The 19,075-nt window shown below is 43.0% G+C and overlaps 1 protein-coding gene across 1 annotated transcript in view; it reads left to right on the forward strand.

The window, feature by feature from the left end:
- LOC147684508 (uncharacterized) overlaps nt 1–12,492 on the forward strand; it is a 35,192-nt gene extending 22,700 nt beyond the window's left edge. Inside the window, exons 2-3 of the mRNA XM_086942360.1 lie at nt 9,614–9,664; nt 10,814–12,492. Coding sequence (XP_086798486.1) covers nt 9,662–9,664; nt 10,814–11,776 — 966 coding nt within the window. The 5' untranslated portion in view covers nt 9,614–9,661 and the 3' untranslated portion in view covers nt 11,777–12,492. The remainder of the gene's footprint in view (nt 1–9,613; nt 9,665–10,813) is intronic.
- Nucleotides 12,493–19,075: the final 6,583 nt, after the last annotated feature.

The raw sequence follows: 19,075 nt of genomic DNA on the forward strand, positions 1-19,075 counted from the left end.
ACGCGGTATGGTGTAATGTGCATACATCCTACATCAGTTGGGCCTTTTGCCCACAAGTAATCAGGTACATTTTTCAATCTGACGTCAAACTCACGAAGGACGTAATGACCCTTGAAATCCCGCAGAAAGAGTCTAACTCCCTCCGGGGAGCAGCATATTATAGCCCCTAGAGCCTTCAGTGTTTTAATTCCTAACAGATTTTCCGGACATGATTTTGTTAGTAACAGGTCTGTAACGCGTGATAATGGACCCACAGCCAGGGGAACTGGTTCTGAGACTTCATTTACAATAGGTTGTCCTGAAAAACCAAGGGAAACATTTTGTGAGCCTGAGAGGGGTGCCCCTGGAACTTCGTCATGACTTATTGTAGTGCGACTTGCCCCTGTGTCAATTAAAAACTTTCTATCTTTCCCCAATACTTGACTGTGTACATAAGGACCTTCTTGATCTACAGGAATCTCGATAAGAGGCAAGCCACCTTCCCTCTCTAGGCTGTTTCATGTATATCGGGAATATTCGGGGTAAGCAGACTGGGCATACTGGTACATCTGTTGTGAGACTTGCTGAGTTGCAGCAATGGGCTGTGGCTGTGGTACCGCTACGGTCTGTGCTGTCTGTGCGGATGCATGCATGGGCTGTGTATTCTGTGTAGACTGATGCTGGTTATGGTCTTGTCTAGGCGGATGCGGTCTCTCTTTAGTTTTACCTGTCGCTATGTTATGTTTCAGAACTGCACATTCGTGTACGTAGTGACCTGGCTGCTTGCAATAATTGCATGTCCCTTTAACAGGAGCTGCAGCGTGACTTGTCTGGGTCGTACCTTTCCTGTGACTGTCGGATGGGACCGTCTGGGCTACTAACATTTTCATTTTCGTGTCTTTCATGCGCTTCTGTTCCTGATCTTGTTCTTCCCTAATTCTATTCTGGTGATATTGTAACATTTGTAACATCTGGGATGGCGTATTTGCTTGCCATGTACTCTCGACTTTATACACTCTATTTTTAACTAACGGTAGGGAATTCTCGACTAACTTTGATACGAAAAGATGTGGGTACGACTCGCTACTTGGCTGGAGGCCACTATTGATAATAAAACATTTCTCGAATCTTGAATAAAAGTCGCTAGTATCTTCATCATGTTTCTGTTTACAGGACGAGATTGCATCCCAATCCTCCTTTCTAGTTGTCAATAATCTGGGCAGGACCTGTACTATTAAACCTGGTAATGCTTTAGTTTTGTCCCCAAGGCCTAACCCTGGAACCCGTTTCTTTTCTTCATCCTCTATTTCTGCCCAGGCAATCTTTGCGTCTCCCACCTCCCAGTCCTTTTCCTTTAATTTCTCGAATATACCCGTAGGCAATAATACTTTCAACATTTTCATGATATCATCATATGTGTAGTCCCCCATCAGTAACATGTCTTTGAGCTCTCTATGAAAACCTGCAGGGTCTTTATCATGGCACGGTACTAATTTCTTCATTTCTAACAGTTCTAATTTAGTTAGAGGCGTGTGTACATACACGCGTTTCAAAATTTTATCCTCACCCATAACAGGGTGCACTTCTCGCAAGGGGTTCTGACTTTCAATACCACCCCCGCACTGCATATGGTACATTTTCCTTTCTGGAGGTGGGGCGGGAACATATTCAGGACTTACAAAGGTGTCATATCTGCGTCGTTGTTCTAGAATTATTTGAACTAATTTAGTGCTTAGGCCTCTCCATCTATCCATCAGTAGTGCTTCTAGTGTCTCATGTAAGGGACCTGGATCGGAATAATGTTTTCTGTACTTAATGAGAAGGTGCTGAATCATATATACCCCTGCTAATTTCTGTTCGTCGGGGGAGAGGTTCAGAAATGTCTGTGCTACGGTGTCATCATTATATATGTCTGCATTTTCGGCCCATGATACCGCTGATCGGGCTAGTTCTTGTTCATCCATAGAATTGAGTACATGGTACCCCACTCGATCTCGAAGCCGTTTATCAGTTTCCTGGAACTGATGTTCAGCAGAATTAGGATTCGTTAAGGCAGAGAAGAAAACTCTCTTGCTTTCTGGACGGATACCCTTCCTAAGATAAGTTCCCTTACCTACATATGCTATAGTGCTTGTAGTCGGTTCTAGTTCTTCAGATTCTTCTTCCTCCTCGGAGGGAGCCTTTTCTTTCTCTTTGTCGTGTACTGCTATCACTGCCTTCTTAATCTTTTTATACATGGCCTCTATGCAATTTTGTCTGTCATGTTTTCCATCAGCTATATTTTGACCCCACTTGTTCAATGCATCCAATTCACTCTGCTCTGTTCCGGGCCTGTCTCGTTCTCTTATTAGACAATTTATGAAAAATCGTAGTATCAGTGCTTGCATGGTAACTTTCTGTTTCTCCAGGGCATCCTTAATACTGTCGGGGTCCTTTCCCGTTTGAACGAACTCATATATTCTATCTAGGTGCTCCTTCATTCCTGCATAACATAACAAACTATCAGTAGCAGATCTTAACCGTAAAGACGCTAATATCATTAAGTCGTCCTGTCCAGGTTCTGGATCATATCTACAAACTGACATATTTTCTTTTAGTGCATCAAGACGGGATGAATTAGAAGAACGGGGGGATCTGTGCGTAAAAGGGCTCTGCATACCTCTGAGATTTAATCTGTGAGTCGGTGGCGGGGTCTGGAGACCCGCGGTCGCACCTCCTGAAGCGGAAACTTGGGCATTATCTCTGTGTGTAGTCAGTATCTGAATTTGTCTTTTAGTAGGATCTGATTGAAGTGGTTTCGGCAGATCAGTTTTAGGTGAGGGAAGTGGCGGAGCTGGCGGAACGGGACTAGTCTTTTTCGGTGTCGGCTGAGAGTGATCTTGGGGGGCAGTACCACCCCCGGCCCTGTCAGTAGGCAGGGCACGAACAGGCAGATTGGTGTAAGCTGGCGCTACATCTTCGAGATATGAATTTAGGAATATGTCTTTAGTAGTCTTATGCATTACTTTAGTTGGAACTAATGGTGACGGCAAATTTTTCGGTATTTCTGAAATGGCGTCAGGGGTACCATCGGCCAAAAGATACATGTTGTTCACTTTGCCATTTAGGATACGATCTATTTGTTCTACTTTTACTCGAATTCCCTCAGTAACTAATTCGTTTTCTTGGGCCTTTTCTGATTCTTTAAGCCTGTCTTCTCTACGGAGTGCTCTATCAGCACGCTTACGTGATTCCTTACGCCAAAATTCTATGGCGTCTTTCTGAGATTGTCTAGCTTTCTTTTTCCGTAATATTTCTTCTACCTTTATGATGCACTCGGCATCCCATGTTCCGTTAACTGGCCATCGGTATCTTTCCTCTAGGTGCTTGGTATAATCTGTCCATAACTCTAGATACAAGATGGCGTCTATGCCATGTTTATTATACATAAAATTACCTGGAGTGTCCCTAGGGGGGATTGGAATCTCTTCCTCTAACATCCCTTTCCTAGTTCCTATCTGCTTTAATTTGTTGAAAAACGGCATTGTGCCTACTTGATACTGGAATGCTTGATCCTTGATACTTAATGTCAACTGTAACTATTTATACAAAAACACAATAATGCACAAAAACAATCACATTCATACCACGACATTAATCACATGAAACATTTAAAGACATAGTTAACTTCCCCCTACTCTGAATGTACCGCTCAACGATACAGATACACTGCTGTAACAGTGCAGAAATTCGGAATACTTTATATACTGCTAAACAGTACAGATACACTGCCTAAAAACAGTGCAGACCGGACTTGCGTACCCAAACCCGTCTAGATACGACCCAGCAATGGTACTCACCGGGAAGCACGGAAAACAGAAGGCCTCGGAAAACTCGACTGGACTCGACTCGGAACTTCGGAAAACTTCGGAAAACTTCGGAAAACTTCGGAAAACTTCGGAAAACTGGTGGGCCTCTTCACACCTCGGACCTTGCTTCCTTCGGCTGGGCTCTGGTCGGGATCCTCCGCACTCCTCACCGCCTCGTCTGGGCACTGATCGCAGTCTTCGTCACCTCCGTGTGTCAGAGGGGGATGCAGGAAATCCTGCCAGTACACGTGTTGTCCGTCTAACTGATGGCAGGGGACACGGATTGCAACGCACCTTCCGGCGCGTGAGGTGGGGGAGGGGTCCCTGTTCGGGCGCCAAAATGATGTAAATAATTAATTTACTCTCTTAATTTCTATGCAGGTAAGTACTTAATCAATAATAACTCAATCGAAATGAAGGAAAACAGAGTCCGTGGTGTAAGAGTTTCTAAGGGTTTTATTCCTCATAAAGGAATCAGGATATCATGTTCTGACCACCACACAGGATGTCAGAAGGGATAGATGAGCGCGCCGTCGTTTATTGACAATACATAGCTTATATACTTGATTTACATCATAATGTTCAATGTAAGAGGCGTAACAGCTGAGAGAAGACAAGATAACAGTATACACGTGGTGCTAGTACATCATCAAGAGGCGTAAACTAGGCGTGTGTGCTAGAAACGTCACTGATAGGTGACGCAAGTGGGTGGCACCAAGGGGTGGTGCTAACAGAATGTTGCAATGTCAGCGGAAATCGGAAGCTTGGATGCGCGCGCAGCTGCATGACGTGTGATAGACGGGGTGCAGGGGACTTGACATTTACACTGACGGAAAGAGACAGAAGTCTGGCATGTCAGATCAACTTGTGCTTCTATCATATCCGATATCTGATGTTTAGGAACTGAGCTATCTGGGCAGAAAGGTCTCTAGAGCAGAAGCTATTCTATACTTGCTGTGAATGCGTGTATAAGCGCCTGAGTGTCTGTATGAGAAGCGTGGGGGCATGGGGCCTTCCATGGAAGCATGGCAACAGAGGCTATGAATTACTTGCATAAAGACAGGTCGGCCCTTTAGCCCTGTAGCTGAGGACGGATGTTTACTGAAGCTAGCAGACCGGAATGTATCTTCGGGGAGGAAAACAGATAACTCGAAGGTTATAGTCAATCTTGGCAGGCAGCAGGCTGAGCTGAGCACGGAGGGCCGCGCTAGAAGTAAGTCAGAGTTCACGGGTACGGGGGCTGCTTGGGCAGAGGCCCTCGCAGTCAGAAGCCAGAAAAGAGGCTCGGTGGCAGAGATTCAGGGCCTACTTTCAGCCAGGCTGAAAAACGTAGGAGTACACTTCAAAAAGACGTTGGCATAGCATACTTAGGAACGGACCATCAAACCCATTCATGGTGGGTCTGAAAGAGGACAAGTTAACGTTGGACGCAAATGTATTTGCGTCTTCATAGCTGGTACAGGAGGGAAGTTACATGCACTTTTAACTCGTACATGGAGTCGGTGGGGTACTCGCTAGGGAACACAACATGACCATAAAATTTATATTACCTCAGATACAGAGCAGAGCGGTTTCATCCCAGGGAGGGACAGCTTGTTAAATCTCCACTAGCTGATCATGATTATGCCCTGGACATACTCCTCTGGGAAATCCCTCTGGATGGCATTCCATGACATTGAAAACACCGTGACACTCTGGAGTGGCCCCACCTACTTGAGGTATTGCAGGCTGGGGTTTGGGGCTGCAGTTCTGATCAAGGATTAAGCTTCGGTACTCTACCCTGATGGCTAGAGTAAGAATGTGCAAAGGCGTGTTGGAACGCAATAGAGAGGCCTGCATCAAATGGCCTTTTTGATGTCACAGGACATTAGCATCATATTAACATTCAGTTATCCTGATTTTTTTTGTTGTTGATTTTTTTCCTTCAAAAAGGAAAGATATTGGCTCTCTGGTTCCTGGGTGTGTCACTCCTCCTTATCTTTCATTTGTACTCAAGAAACTCCTCCCTTTTTGCCCTCTGTGCCATTTAATTAGTCTACCCCATTTCCCTTTCGTTGCTTCATACCCTTTTTCTTTCTTGTTTCCAATGGTTCTTATTTCTGCCCCTCTGTGGCTTGTCATTCGTGCCACAGAAATGAAAACTGGTCTTTAATTAAAGCTCTATTGCCTTTCCTATAGTCATGATTCTCCCTTTGCAATGAAGGTCCGTTGAAATGAAGGCCGTAAAAATGAAAGGACTAGAATGTAGGTTCCTTTATCAGACTTTTATTGCATATAGAAATAAAACTGGCATTGTAAGGAAGGAAATAGAGCCTTTACAATCCATTCTTTTGTTACTTTGTGTACCTAAATGGTTTCTCTGTGCATTAGAACACTTTATCCTTACCAACTGGCTTTGCCAATGCTTGTTCTGAAAAATATTCTGGTGCTATTGCAAACCAGTCCCAAATCTATAATGATTTTGGGTACATGATGATGCATAGGGCCTGATTCACAAAGTTAACTTAGGCTTTTTGGTAATTTATACTGTTGATTAAGTAATCACACCCCATGCATAGCCAGTCACTGGCACTGGTATACCCTCCATTGAAATAATGATTGTAAGGAATCAAAATAAAACCAATGGGAAAGGATATTTAATTAGTGGTGGGCATAATTTGCATACGTCAGAAATATGTGGGATTAAATGGGATTAACTGAGGAGTGTAATCCAACACGTTGTGCCATTTTCTCAGCTCAAAATGCACCCTTGTGTCCAAAATAGACCAGAGGATGCAAAATGGTGCCAAATGAAACAGACCACGAACAACCACAGCAGCCGCTCCTACTTACTCAGTTAACTGTTCCTGCAGTAGGAATTTTTGTGCCTTGTTAATAATAATTATGTGAACAGGCGTTGACTAACACAAAATTATTGCAATTTATCCTGCGTAATTAAAATTTCACCAATACATAGCTAAAGTAGTTAAAAATACTATTTCATGTCAACTTTTTATAAACAACTTTCATTATTCTAACAATTATTTTGAATGTCATTTTAAATATTTAAAAGTAACTTGATGTTAATGTATGTTAAAATATTTTTTCCTTTAACCCGTTAACCGTGGCGTAAATTCCGCCGTGGTGTAGCTGATTTCTTGCACGGGTGGGGCCGCGTTGGCCAATGGATGTGCGCAGCACTACGGAGGTAATGCTTGCGACGGCCGTTGGCCGACGGCAGCAGCAAACTGGTAAAATGAGCTTGTTTTTCAATTTAAAATTATTTTTCTTATATTTTTTTTCTGTCAAAGTTTCAATTCAAAATAGAATAAGTTAATAGTACTCTGGTATATTTTTATATTGTTCTGAGTTTAAAATGTTAAATATTAATTAATGAACATCCACTTTATATAAGCTTTTAATTTCTTTTTGAGTTAAAGAATTGTTACCATTTTTCCTATACTATACCATTGGGAGACTCTGCAGTCTTGGCGCGAGATCCTCATCATCATCATAAAGTAGTACAAAATAGTTTATTTAACTTGAAAATAAATATTAGTTATGTTCAGTATGAATTTAAACTCATTTCATATAGTAACAATGTAGACCAAATAAAAGCTACAGCACTTAATTTAATTTTGAATTAAAACTTTAATTAATGGAAATATATTAAATTAGAATACTTTTTCTTAAGTTTAGATTAAAAAATAATTCCCACTTAAACAAAAAATGTTTTAATATGCATTAATTATTTAGAATTGCTGAATAAACTATTTTAATTAAAAATTACATTACTTTTTTAAACTCCAAATAGATTACAATTTTGTAGTTAAATGTGTATTTAACATCCTTTTTGCAATTCTGATTGTCAATAACAGTATTTAGTACAGGGTTTTGTTCATGTAATCTTTACAATGCATTCCTATATAACACTTAAAAACACAACAATCAATAATAGAGTAAAAAATACATATGATTAAGAAATATAACGTAAGATGAGAACAGACAAAATACATTCTAATAAATATAAGTAAAAGAATGTTTAACAAAGCTCCCAAAAAACCTAATTAAGCGATAGCTTAATGAGGTCCAGCCTCAAATAATTCTTGACAATTGTGTGCAGGCACAAAAAACTATCTATGGTAGACCACCTTTTCCAAAAGCCTGACTGCTCAATAGGCATTTGGCGAAAATCTTCATAGTTGCATTTAATGGTGCGATGGGGTGATATTTTAATAGGTCTTTTTTATAAAGGTGATTTTTATAAAGGGAAATTATGTTACTACCTTGCTAAGACTGGGGCACTATTTTTATCTTAAAGATTAAAGAGCTGCTTCAGAATACCTTCCCATAAATACGGGGATGTTTTAACAAAGCAGTTAGGAATACCACCTGGTCCCTGAGCACAACTGGTATTCAAAAAAAGTTGGACATTTTTATAAAAAGAAAATCTAAATGAACCAGTACTAGTTTGGGAGTATCTATGTATGACATCCGAGGGGGGGAGGTTGAAATAAGATGCACACAAAAAATGAAAACACCAAGGATCTTTGTCTAATGGATAAGAATTTTCCTGTGATCTCTAGCCAAATGTCTGGCTATTAACAGCCAGAATTTGCATATTCTTAGGAGTGGATCCCTCCGACTGAAGATCATAACTTTGCGACTTTGTTTGATTTTATTTGTTTTCTCTTCTAACTTAGGGCTTTAGTACGATGTTGGGCAGACTCGCGTCAGCCCAACACCGTTGCGCAATCTGGACTGACCTCTGGTCAGCGGTCCTGCCTGCAGCATTACAATGCAACCAACTGCACCTGGTGCTGTCTCATACTTCTATTTCTCTGTGGGAGCTTGTGCTGTGGCTGTAAACTGGCCAGAATTTTTTCTTTGTTCTTATGGTTTAACATTCAGTGTGGGTATTATGTCAGACTGAGCAAGAAAACATCTGGGCCAGTAAAATTACATAATTGACGCTGGATTTTTTTTTTTATGGGGAATGGATCAATGTTCTGGTTTCCGGTGCTTGGCACCACTCTGAAGATGGTTGCCACACAAGTTTGATCTAAGCACAAACATGTTAATAATTCAATATATGTTAAAAATGAATAATTCCTGTCATCCATTATAGTTTTATGTGGCCTGGAATAATAACACAGCTGGATTGGTCGTAGCAGGTATTGGGCATTTGCCTGGGAGGCTGGAAGGGTAGGGACAGTTTTGGAGTGGTGGGGGTCCGTTTTTCAGGGATCCTGCAAGATCTGTCCCAGTAACAAAAGCAGCAGTACTGGGGGGCGCTGGTTTTGTTAATGAGCAGTGCTTCATGCTTGCACCCTGCCCACCCCCTGGGGTGGGGTTTGTCCATAAAATATTGCCAGGGCTGATCAGATTATTTGGGGCCAGACTGGAAAACCTAAACTCCTATTCTTGTAGGAGTGCACTTGTTAGTAGTTGTGTTGGTACCATCATTCATTGGTGGTGCTGACTAGGGCATAAGTGGTGTAGGATGACATGGCTTCGCGAGAAGGGCCCAGCACTTTATTTTTTTACAAATTGAGTACTTGGGTGGATTGAACTGCTGAGGGGGAGGTTACGTAGTACTGTGGGGGTAAGAGACGGATGAATCTAGGTGTGTGAAGCATTTTCTAGGTCACCAACAAACTTCTGATCATCTGTGCAGTTTCTCAATAATGATTTTGTTAATGTCTCAGCTACAATTTATGAAAAGTCTGAGAAATGATGCTTGACATAGTTGGTTGTCCTATTTTGAGGAAAAAACCTGGTTGATGAATTTTGAATTTGTTCCACAGGGCTCTACAAAGGGGGCTTGCAGTTCAGCAACACCATCAAACATCAGAATGGTATGTTTCTATTCCCTCTGCCTGTAAAGATCATCTATCCATCTTTTTCCTCACCATCTCCCACCTTTCCAGCTTTAAGCCAGAAAGCAAAAACATGAGGTTATTTGTTGTGGAGCTCATCACAAAGTGCATGTAGCAAATGGCTCATGTTTCATATTGCCTCCTGCTTTTTCAATGGAAGGAATTTGCAGCTTATACATTTGCACAATTCAGCTGTTTTGACTACCTTCAAAGTGTTTCCATGGGATTTGGCACTTTCCTTCTCCTCCACCTCCTCCTACTCTCATCTTGCCTGACCTTATTTTGACAATTATTCTATATCCTACAGGCAGTGTAGTTGTCTTCGTTTCAGCATTTCTTGCTCTGCAAGCACCATGATCTCATTATCAAGTGGGATCATTGAGCACTCTAACGCAGCATCCCTCTGAGATGGTACCTTGCAAATACCAGTGACTTGTTTTCTTACACATGTGGTGATAGGACATCCATTAATTCATTCACGATCGTGAGCAAGGTATTTGTAATACCGAAACGCGTAGATCGTTAACATCTGCCTGAGTCTGTGGAATGTAATGAGAAAATAAAAAAAATTGCAAAATTGACCCGTGGAGTGCGACCCAATTTGTTCCTTCGAGAGGGAACAGTGGCAAATGGATTAGCAGCGTGGTTCAGCTGCAGGGCGACGCACCCGTTCCGAGCGCTGCACGAGTGGTAAAGGGAACCAGCAATGGAGAATATATATATATATATATATATATATATATATATATATATATATATATATGTGTATGTATATATAGCTGCAAATTAACACACACACTTGTTGGGGGGTGAACATTTAAAGCAATCATTGGCTTGTGGTTGCCTCAAAAACTAATTTGCATTGAATCTAAATGGACAAATACATTTGTTTGGTAAGGTGTTGTCTGTTTTTGTTTTTAGTATTGCCTCTTTGCTCCTTCAGCAACTGCATTGGTGCACCCCTACTTCTCTTCCCACCCCCCAAAAAAACACTACTCTTGGTTAGTGCTGTTTCTCACAAATGTAATTTTCACACCATGCCATTCAGAGCCTTTGAGAATAGGCTAGTCGGAAGTGGTCTTAAATGATTAAAACAAAGTGTAATCCGAATTTATAATTATTTTTCAGGTGATGACAAGGGGTCTTGGAGCTCTGGAAGTATTCCTCGATACTGAGGAAGGGGCAGCCTTCATAACTGACAATGACATGTATATGAGCTGCAATGGAGATTCTTCCTGTAGTGTTATCCATACAGTGGAGCAAAAAGACCCCTCCTGCAAGTTCCAGCTGTCCCTGGTGCCCTCCGGCAAGGTTCTTTTGCAGGACTACAGAGGCTTGTATCTGAGCTCTGTCCCACCCAATGGTGTCTGCTTTCTGGAGCCAGACTGCCCTGCTGCTGATGCGTTGTGTGAGTTTGAGCCCTACTATGAAGATGAGAAGGTAGCCCTCAAGGCTGCTAATGGTATGTTCCTCGGCCGCGTGTTCCATCGCCACCATTATATTGAGCCTTCACGACTGAACCCAGATGAGTGCTGCCGCTTCCGGCTTGTGCTTGGAGATCTGCTGTGCCCAGCATTTGAAATTACTGAAGTGGACCTTGGCAGCCTTTCCAAAGTCAAATGTCAACCATGCATTGTAAAGAAGGAAACCTTTGTCAACCGAACAGAGATGCCCCAGAACCATGCCTTCAACTTGACATGGGAGATGAAAACTGTGGACACGACCACCTGGTCCAGGGCCTGGGGTATGGATTCCAAGAGTACCTTCAACTTTACTCTGCTGGGAATCGAAGGCACAGTTTCCTACAATGGCACATACCAGAAGACCGCTCCTTTCAGAAGGAGCATCCGAGAGGAAAGGTATTCCACCGTCAATGTGCTTCCAAACAGGAGAGCCACCGCCCACTTGGTGGTGTCCAAGCAAGAGAATGCAGAGGTGCCATTCACGGCCACTGTGAAAAAGGTGAGGGCAGATGGCAACTCTATAATCACACATGAGAATGGCAAGTGGAAGGGTCTGGTGTATGATAATGTCACCCTGGAGGTCAAGCAAGAAGATCTAAGGGATGAGAACCCTTGTAACATCCTGTAACGTCAAAGAACTGCACAAAGCCTTCTCTCGCAGCACATTCCATCATGGCGGATTGCCATTCTTAATTATCTATGTAACATGTTAAGTACTGTAACCAAGATGAAAAAGCATCATTTTATGTCAACCTGTTTTCTACTGAAACCAATAAAGCTGGACTAAACTATCCATTGCCTCTTGGGCTGTGTGTGACTGGCCCTAGAACCCAGCCATCCTCTACACAGAAACCCTAATGATAGATCAAATGGCATGTGTAGTACATAAATATTTGTGAACTCTCACCCTCCTTTATTTAAATTAATGTTCAAAAATTGAGTGTCTGTTTGTGGGAGCGATGCACTAGATTGTGGATTACTGCAATGTGGACAACACGTTATTTGTACAGTTCTCGCTCCTCCACTACTACCTTTTTAAAAGGAATGTGTTCTCTTCTTACAGTATTGCAGAGCCTCATTTGTTCTTGCGCTTCTGTCTCAGATGTTCTTAATCTTATGCCCACTTGACAAGGACAATGTTATAGGTTTAGAACAACATGGACAGTTTAAGAACTAATGTTTGCGATTCTACAAAATGGCCACTGTTGTGACAATTCTTTGCGGGTTTCATTTAAGTAAGATGAGAAAGTTGTAATTGGGCACTAGGCATGGATGGTGGTATTAATGGTTGTTGGGGTGTTTTTTAGAGACTTGAAAATCCTGTAAGTAAACCTTCAAAAATGACTTGATAATTAAATGGTTTTCTTTGTTTCTTAACCTCCTGTGGTCATCTGCTGAGCCAGTTTTTGTTGGCCTTTAGAACCCTTGGCACTTTTCCCCTGCTAATCAGTGGTAAAATATTTCTGCTGTCGCTTGTAAACGTGGTAAGGTTGGTTAACATCTTAGTGATATATTAAATGTACTTGTAAATCCCAAGTACATGGTATTCAATGTACTAGGGCCTGTAAATTAAATGCAACTAGTGGGCTGCAGCATGTATTGTACCACCCACTAAAGTAGTCCTATCAACATGTGTCCGGCCTGCCGCTGCAACCTGTAGCACGGTTTTACAATACCATTTTGACTTGGTAAAATGAACCTTTTGCCATGCCTAAATCTTTTTTTCAATACTTATGCGTCCCCTAAAATAGTCCCTAATGGCTCATAGGGCAGGGTCCCTTGTCCTTTAGAAACAAAACTGGATTTTAAGCTAGTATTGTGGAAATGGCTTTTTTTATTTTTTAGAAAGTTTGCATTATTCTGCCCAAACCAAATATTTATTTAGGTCTGCATCCTGTCTCATAACTGTGAATAGTCTACCTGTTTTAGGTTTGTGTGTTTCTGCAGATACAGAGACAAAAGAGCCATAGGCTTGAGGGGAGATGGCCTTCTGCGAAGGTGGTGTGCCAGGAGCTGTGCCCAGCCCCAATTACATTTTAAAGGACCCTGCAGCACAGACAAGGGTACCTGACGCAAGGCTTCCCTTGCCTTTTTTCACCCAAACAGATTGGAGCCAGACCAAGGAGAAGGGTGAAGAACTGAGCAGAAGCAGTTTTGGGGGTAGGCCAGGGAGTACCCCACATAAAGGCTTGCACCGGGTATGAAAGTGGAACATTCAGAATCTCTCACCAGAACACTCCTGGACCTGTAGAAGTGACAATTGGCTCTTCGTGCAACACCATCAGCAATGCTCATGGGACCTCCACCCCAAAGACCCCTTATTGTGGTCAGGCTTGCTGTGTACGGTATCGGCCGGGTCTACCAAAATCTGCAGAGGTTGCTTTGGGTTTCCCAGTCCGGCCCTGGTTTGTCCCAGGGCTATCCAATAACATGGAGCCTTCTTCAGCCACAACCTGCTCCCTTGCTCTACTGAGGATTTTTGACTTCTATCCCAGAGACTAAATCTGAAGGTAAAACTGCAGACTGGCTGGAACCTGGCTCCTGTACACTACCTGTGCTCCATTGTGGTTGACCTTGACTAGGTTGCCATTTGTTGCTTTTCGGCGCCATTGTTGAATTTTAACTTTAAAAAATAAAAATGAGAACAAAATGATAAAAATGCAATCCATAGAAATGGAGGTAAGAATTTTTAAACTTACTCTTTGTCTGAATTGGTTTGCGATTTTTCTCATGATGTATTTTAACGTTATCACTGTTTTAGTATTGCATCTATATTTATTTATTTTTATTTTATATTCTTCTATAGCGCAAGAATAGACCCCCGAAGGGGTATCTCCGCGCTTTGCCAGTAAGTGAATCCTCAGATGTTAAATGAGGAGGAGAATGGAGCATTTGGAGAGAGAGATTATTTCAGTTAATGGGAAATAGATGTGTTTTCAAGACCTTGCTACATTGCCTCTAAGTGAAATCTGTCTTCTGTGTGCCATAGCTACTGTGGAACTGAGTTCAGGGTAATTTAGAAACTTTAAGTGGTCTCATAGACTCGGATTGTAGTGATTTGAGGTAGTTTTCTTCTTCATAGAAAAAGACCCTGTCATTCATAGGGACCTCGCACTGCCAAATGCTGTGACCTTTTGAATAGATGCAAATGTAAATCAGAGTAACTACAGACTAACACGATGTGTAGGCTATTAGGGAGATACTAGTGTAAAACAGAGTAGCCATTTCTTCCCATTGTGTCAGACAATTAGGGAGATTCACAGTAAAGTAGAAGGATTGTTGTTGCATAGTCTGTGGTTATTTAGGGTAATCCACTATAAAACTAAGTGACCCCAGGGTGTCATTGTTGTTGGCTTGTAGCACGATGCCACTGTAAAGCTGAAAAGCTGAGTGAATAGAGGCTACCACGCTCTTGCATGTGATAAAAGAGCCCATAGGACAAAACAACACCATTGATTTAACTCTCTACAGAAATATACCTATAATAAAGGATGAACAGCAGTAGCATGCGGCCCTAATTGAACTGAGGAATTCACCACATCACACAGTTTGGTATGAAAAGCCAACTATAATGTTGGTGCAGAGGGCTACTTGCCCCATTCCACTGCACCCATGTCATGGCTGCACCCCTGGAGAACACGCGTGGACTTGTACTAGAGCGTGTTAAGGTAATGAGGAATAAACACAAGATGTCCTGGCTGAAGCTCCTCAAATTAGTCCTCCGTGCAGTATAATGAGACCATAGTCTGAGAAACTTAAGACCGCATTGTAGGACAGACTGACCACACATAATCCATGGTCTGGAGACATGTATGTAAATGGAACTCTAACACAGAGGGAAGACAAATTTCCATAATCTGTCACCCTATAAATAATTACATAGGAACATGGGCTATACTCTAACCCTCAACCAAATGTGGGCAATCAAACTGTACTAAACACAATTATCCAATGAGATTCATTTTCAGGTACACTTCTGTAGTTAATGCCTGCAGTTACACATTTTCTAACCATATATTGCTTTGATAAAACAAATCTCAAGGCCACTATTTGATGCATGTTTAATGCATTCAACACTCAGTAAATAGAGTGCAGTGCTTATTGTGACTTGAGGTTTATACAATGTCATAAAACTACTAAGCATGGGCGAATTTTGCGAATTCACGATTTGCGAATTTACGATCCGCAAAATTCGCGAATTTGCGGATTTTTGTTTTTTTGCGTGTTCGCTGGGTTTTTTGCGTGTTCGCTGGGTTTTTTGCGTGTTCGCTGGGTTTTTTGCGTGTTCGCAGGGTTTTTTGCGTGTTCGCAGTGATTTTTGCGTCTTCGCGATCCGCTTGCATAGTGAAGTTACCCATGCAGTCGTTTATGGGAGAGGGAGAGAGATAGATCGACAGAAAGAGAGAGAGAGAGAGAACGAGAGAAAGAAAGAGAGGCCGGATCTCTGAAGGGCCAGATTCCTGAGTTGCCCCGACAGAACATACAGCTTTTTTATTTTTAGCAAAATGCATATGAAAATTGTGCTGTAAAGGTCTCTTTTAGTTTAACCCCTTCCTTACAACTCAAAATGGGTGTATTTGCCATCCTCTCCCTTCCCTGTTTTATATATCTGTAAGTGCTTCCTGATGAGGTTTAATTCCTTGGACAGGTGCCTCGTTGCCTACTTGTAACTATTCTCTGACCCTACTTCAAGGGTCAGAGCAGGGTCATAGAATAGTTGCAAGTAGGCAACGAGGCGCCAGGAAGCAATTAGCAGCAGGTGTCCAAGTTGAAGTTAATTTGTTTGTAACACTTTTGTAAAAGGTTACAAAGAAATTAGGTTCAACTTTTGCACCTGCTGCTGTAACCCTTGCTTGGCTGAAAATTCATCCCCGATGATTCGCGGATTTTACCGCGATTTCGCGAGATTCACGATCGCAAAATCACGGAAAATCCGCAAATTCGCCCGCGAAACGGATTTTGCGCCCACCCTTAAAAACCACATAACCAGCTGCGGATGCATCTACAATTGAAAGTGGTACAACCCTATGGTTCTGACAATGACCCCAGTGGAAACTGTACTGTGACAACCATTGAGGGGCATTGGATTTTTGTCCCAATGGTCAATGTAAGGTCACACTGGGACCAAGCCACCTGACTCGGTTGCTCCTACCCCTGCAACAGGTATATATGGGGGCTCTCTTTAATGGAGCTAAGATGGTGGTAGCTCTGGGAACACTTCAGTATCTTAAAGGAAAGAGGGAGAACGTATCCAGGCAGTTTATCCACCCATCTGGAAGGTACTGAACCCAGGATCCTCATTCCAGACCAAGAACTCCCAGTCAAAAGGAGAGTGTTTGTTTCATGGGACAAGTGCTCCTTAAAACCAGTTGGCGTTCCTTAAAAGTTACATATGTTTGAAGGCAGAATGGGTCACCAACAAATGTGCATGGCTGTGTTCCACTGGACAATTGTCCTGTGTTATGTTATAGTGGAGTTATACTGCGCACAAATACTCATGAGTGTCCTGGCGTGCAAAGTATTTAGAAGTATTTAGACGTGTAAGAGTGTGACCACCAATGGACTGTACATATTCCTGTGCAATGGTCGTGTCATTTATAGAAATTGACTAGTAGCACAGTGTTTCCACAGCCCCAGGATATTAGACCCTAAAAGGACACGAATTTGTAACACAGACTAACATAATGTACCATGTTTGGAACCTTTAATACCGATGGACTTCAGTGGCGTCACTAGGGGGGTGCGGGGGGTGCGGACCGCACCGGGTGACACCATCCACATGGGGTGACACCAATCTGTGCTCTGCAGCGCTGCAGCCTCGCCTCTGCTCTGCTTTATAATCAGAAGGAAGGAACCGGGGCCCTGAGGCACGAGGAGGCAATACAAACCGGTGCACCCAGGAGCACAGTCAGACAGGTGAACAATGGAAGGGAGCTGGAGCCTGTGATTGCACGCCCCTTCTCGAGCTGGGAGCTTTAGCAGGGCCTCGCAGAGAAATTATACAGCCTAGCGCTCAGATGTGAACTCTGCTAGCGCTATGACGGGCGGCGTTGACAACAACTCATATATGCCACTGATCTTTCAGGTATTACGGAATTACACTTGTTGGCACATAGAATATGAAATGATACATTGTACCATTAGGCACCCTTTGTGAAGGTGTATGCAAAGAGCAAATCGAATCTGTTGTGCGCACGTTCTGCTAATAATCAAGGTACACAAGTTATTTTGTACCGGTGCCTGTTTTTGCAAAAAATGAAAACGGAGGAAACAGAGTATGAAATTAATGCACATAATGTGCATTACTTTTGTGAAATTCGTAGAGCTCCCTAGTTCAGATTTTTTGGCAATTTCAAGAAATTAAACAAAATGATGCTGCACAAACGTAGTTCTGTCTTTCAGATTTGAAGACTGGAAAGTTTAAGTGCTTCCTTTCTGGTTAAACACAGCCAAAATCATGCTCCATCAGCTTGCTCAATTTAACTGTTCGAGGATTTCTTTAGTTCTGGGCTGTTTGTTTGATTCCCTAGTATGGAGGAGACAATAAAAATGGTGCAAAATGCATTTGTTCTAACTCTGAAGAGTCCTCTTCTGAGCAGTGTGTGCAGGGGCGCTGACTGTCATACCTTCCTTGGAAAGGACAGTGGGACAAAAAGGATGCTTAGGGCCTTCGCCCATCCTAGGCAGCGGCATAGCTGGGGGGGGGGGGGGGGGGGGGGGGGGAGAGAGGGGAGGGGGCAGGGCGGTCACCGTCAGCCCCAGGCGGCTCTATTTTGGAGGCGGCGGCAGCACAGTGCACACATTACGTGCAATTATTAGTGCACTGTGCAAACGCACTGCGCACCTGCTTACAACAAATACTGCAGTGCATGCCAGGCACACACCACCTACTTGCATAGTGGTGATGGTGAGATGCGCGGCGGCGGCGTACCCAGTTTGTGGGTCCTAGGGCCGTCAATCTTATAGCGCTACCAATGACAGCCCTGGACCAGCCCCCACGCTGTGCTCCACTGATGCGCGCCACCACCACACGCTTAGACTGAGTGGAAACAGTCTCGGCAGTGAGGTGGTGCTGGGCGATTTGCAGAACCCCTACGTTACGGGCCCAGCCACCACCACAGTGGAGTCTAAAGAAAGGGTAAGATGTCACTGTGAGTTGAGCAAGAGTTTGGGCACACTCTTTAAAACTTTTCTACAGCAATATGTATACCATGTGGATGGTAATTTATCGGACTTCAGCGCCTTTCATAGGATAGAACCGCCATTTCAGAATGGCAGGTTGCGTGACTGGAAAAATGCCTACGTGATGCAGATTGATACTCTTGAACTGGACTCCTCGTTTTTGTGGCAAATTATTTTGTATAAACATAATGTTTTTCTCTCAGCAAATATTAGTATTAGTATTTCTCAGTATGGTGCACATACATGGGGCAATAAGATTCCTCCCCTCTTGCACACAACATCTGTCTAGAGTGTGTGGGAAGTTCTCTCTCGCGCGCATGGTACCTCTGCCCCGCCTCCCAGTTTCTGTCCTGGTGCGCTGTGGGGTTCGTTGAAGTTGGGGAGGGGGGCATCCTGGCTCTTTTCAGGATTCTGGTGGCTTGAGCCCTCTGCGCCTTCCCACCCCTCTCTCTCTCTTTGCCCTCTGTAATGTGTGTGGTTTTTTTCTGCACGCAAATACTCAGACAGGGCACCCATTGACTTGCAATTTTTGCAGCACTCCGTGCGATTAGACTATTAGCAAAGTGATTAGAAAAGAAACAGTTTTAGATGGATATTGGTTTCCACAAACAACGGTTGCCAAGTGTGTGTTTGTGTTCCGCCCGCAGGAAGGGCATCGCTTTGAAACTCAGGACTTTTTTGCAATGGCTATTTACTGTATTTTTTTTGTTCTCAGTGGGGCACTATGGGCCCTAGTGCAAGCAGG

This window comes from Lissotriton vulgaris, chromosome 10, assembly GCF_964263255.1.
Source record: "Lissotriton vulgaris chromosome 10, aLisVul1.2, whole genome shotgun sequence".
In the NCBI taxonomy this organism is placed as follows: Eukaryota; Metazoa; Chordata; class Amphibia; order Caudata; family Salamandridae; genus Lissotriton; species Lissotriton vulgaris.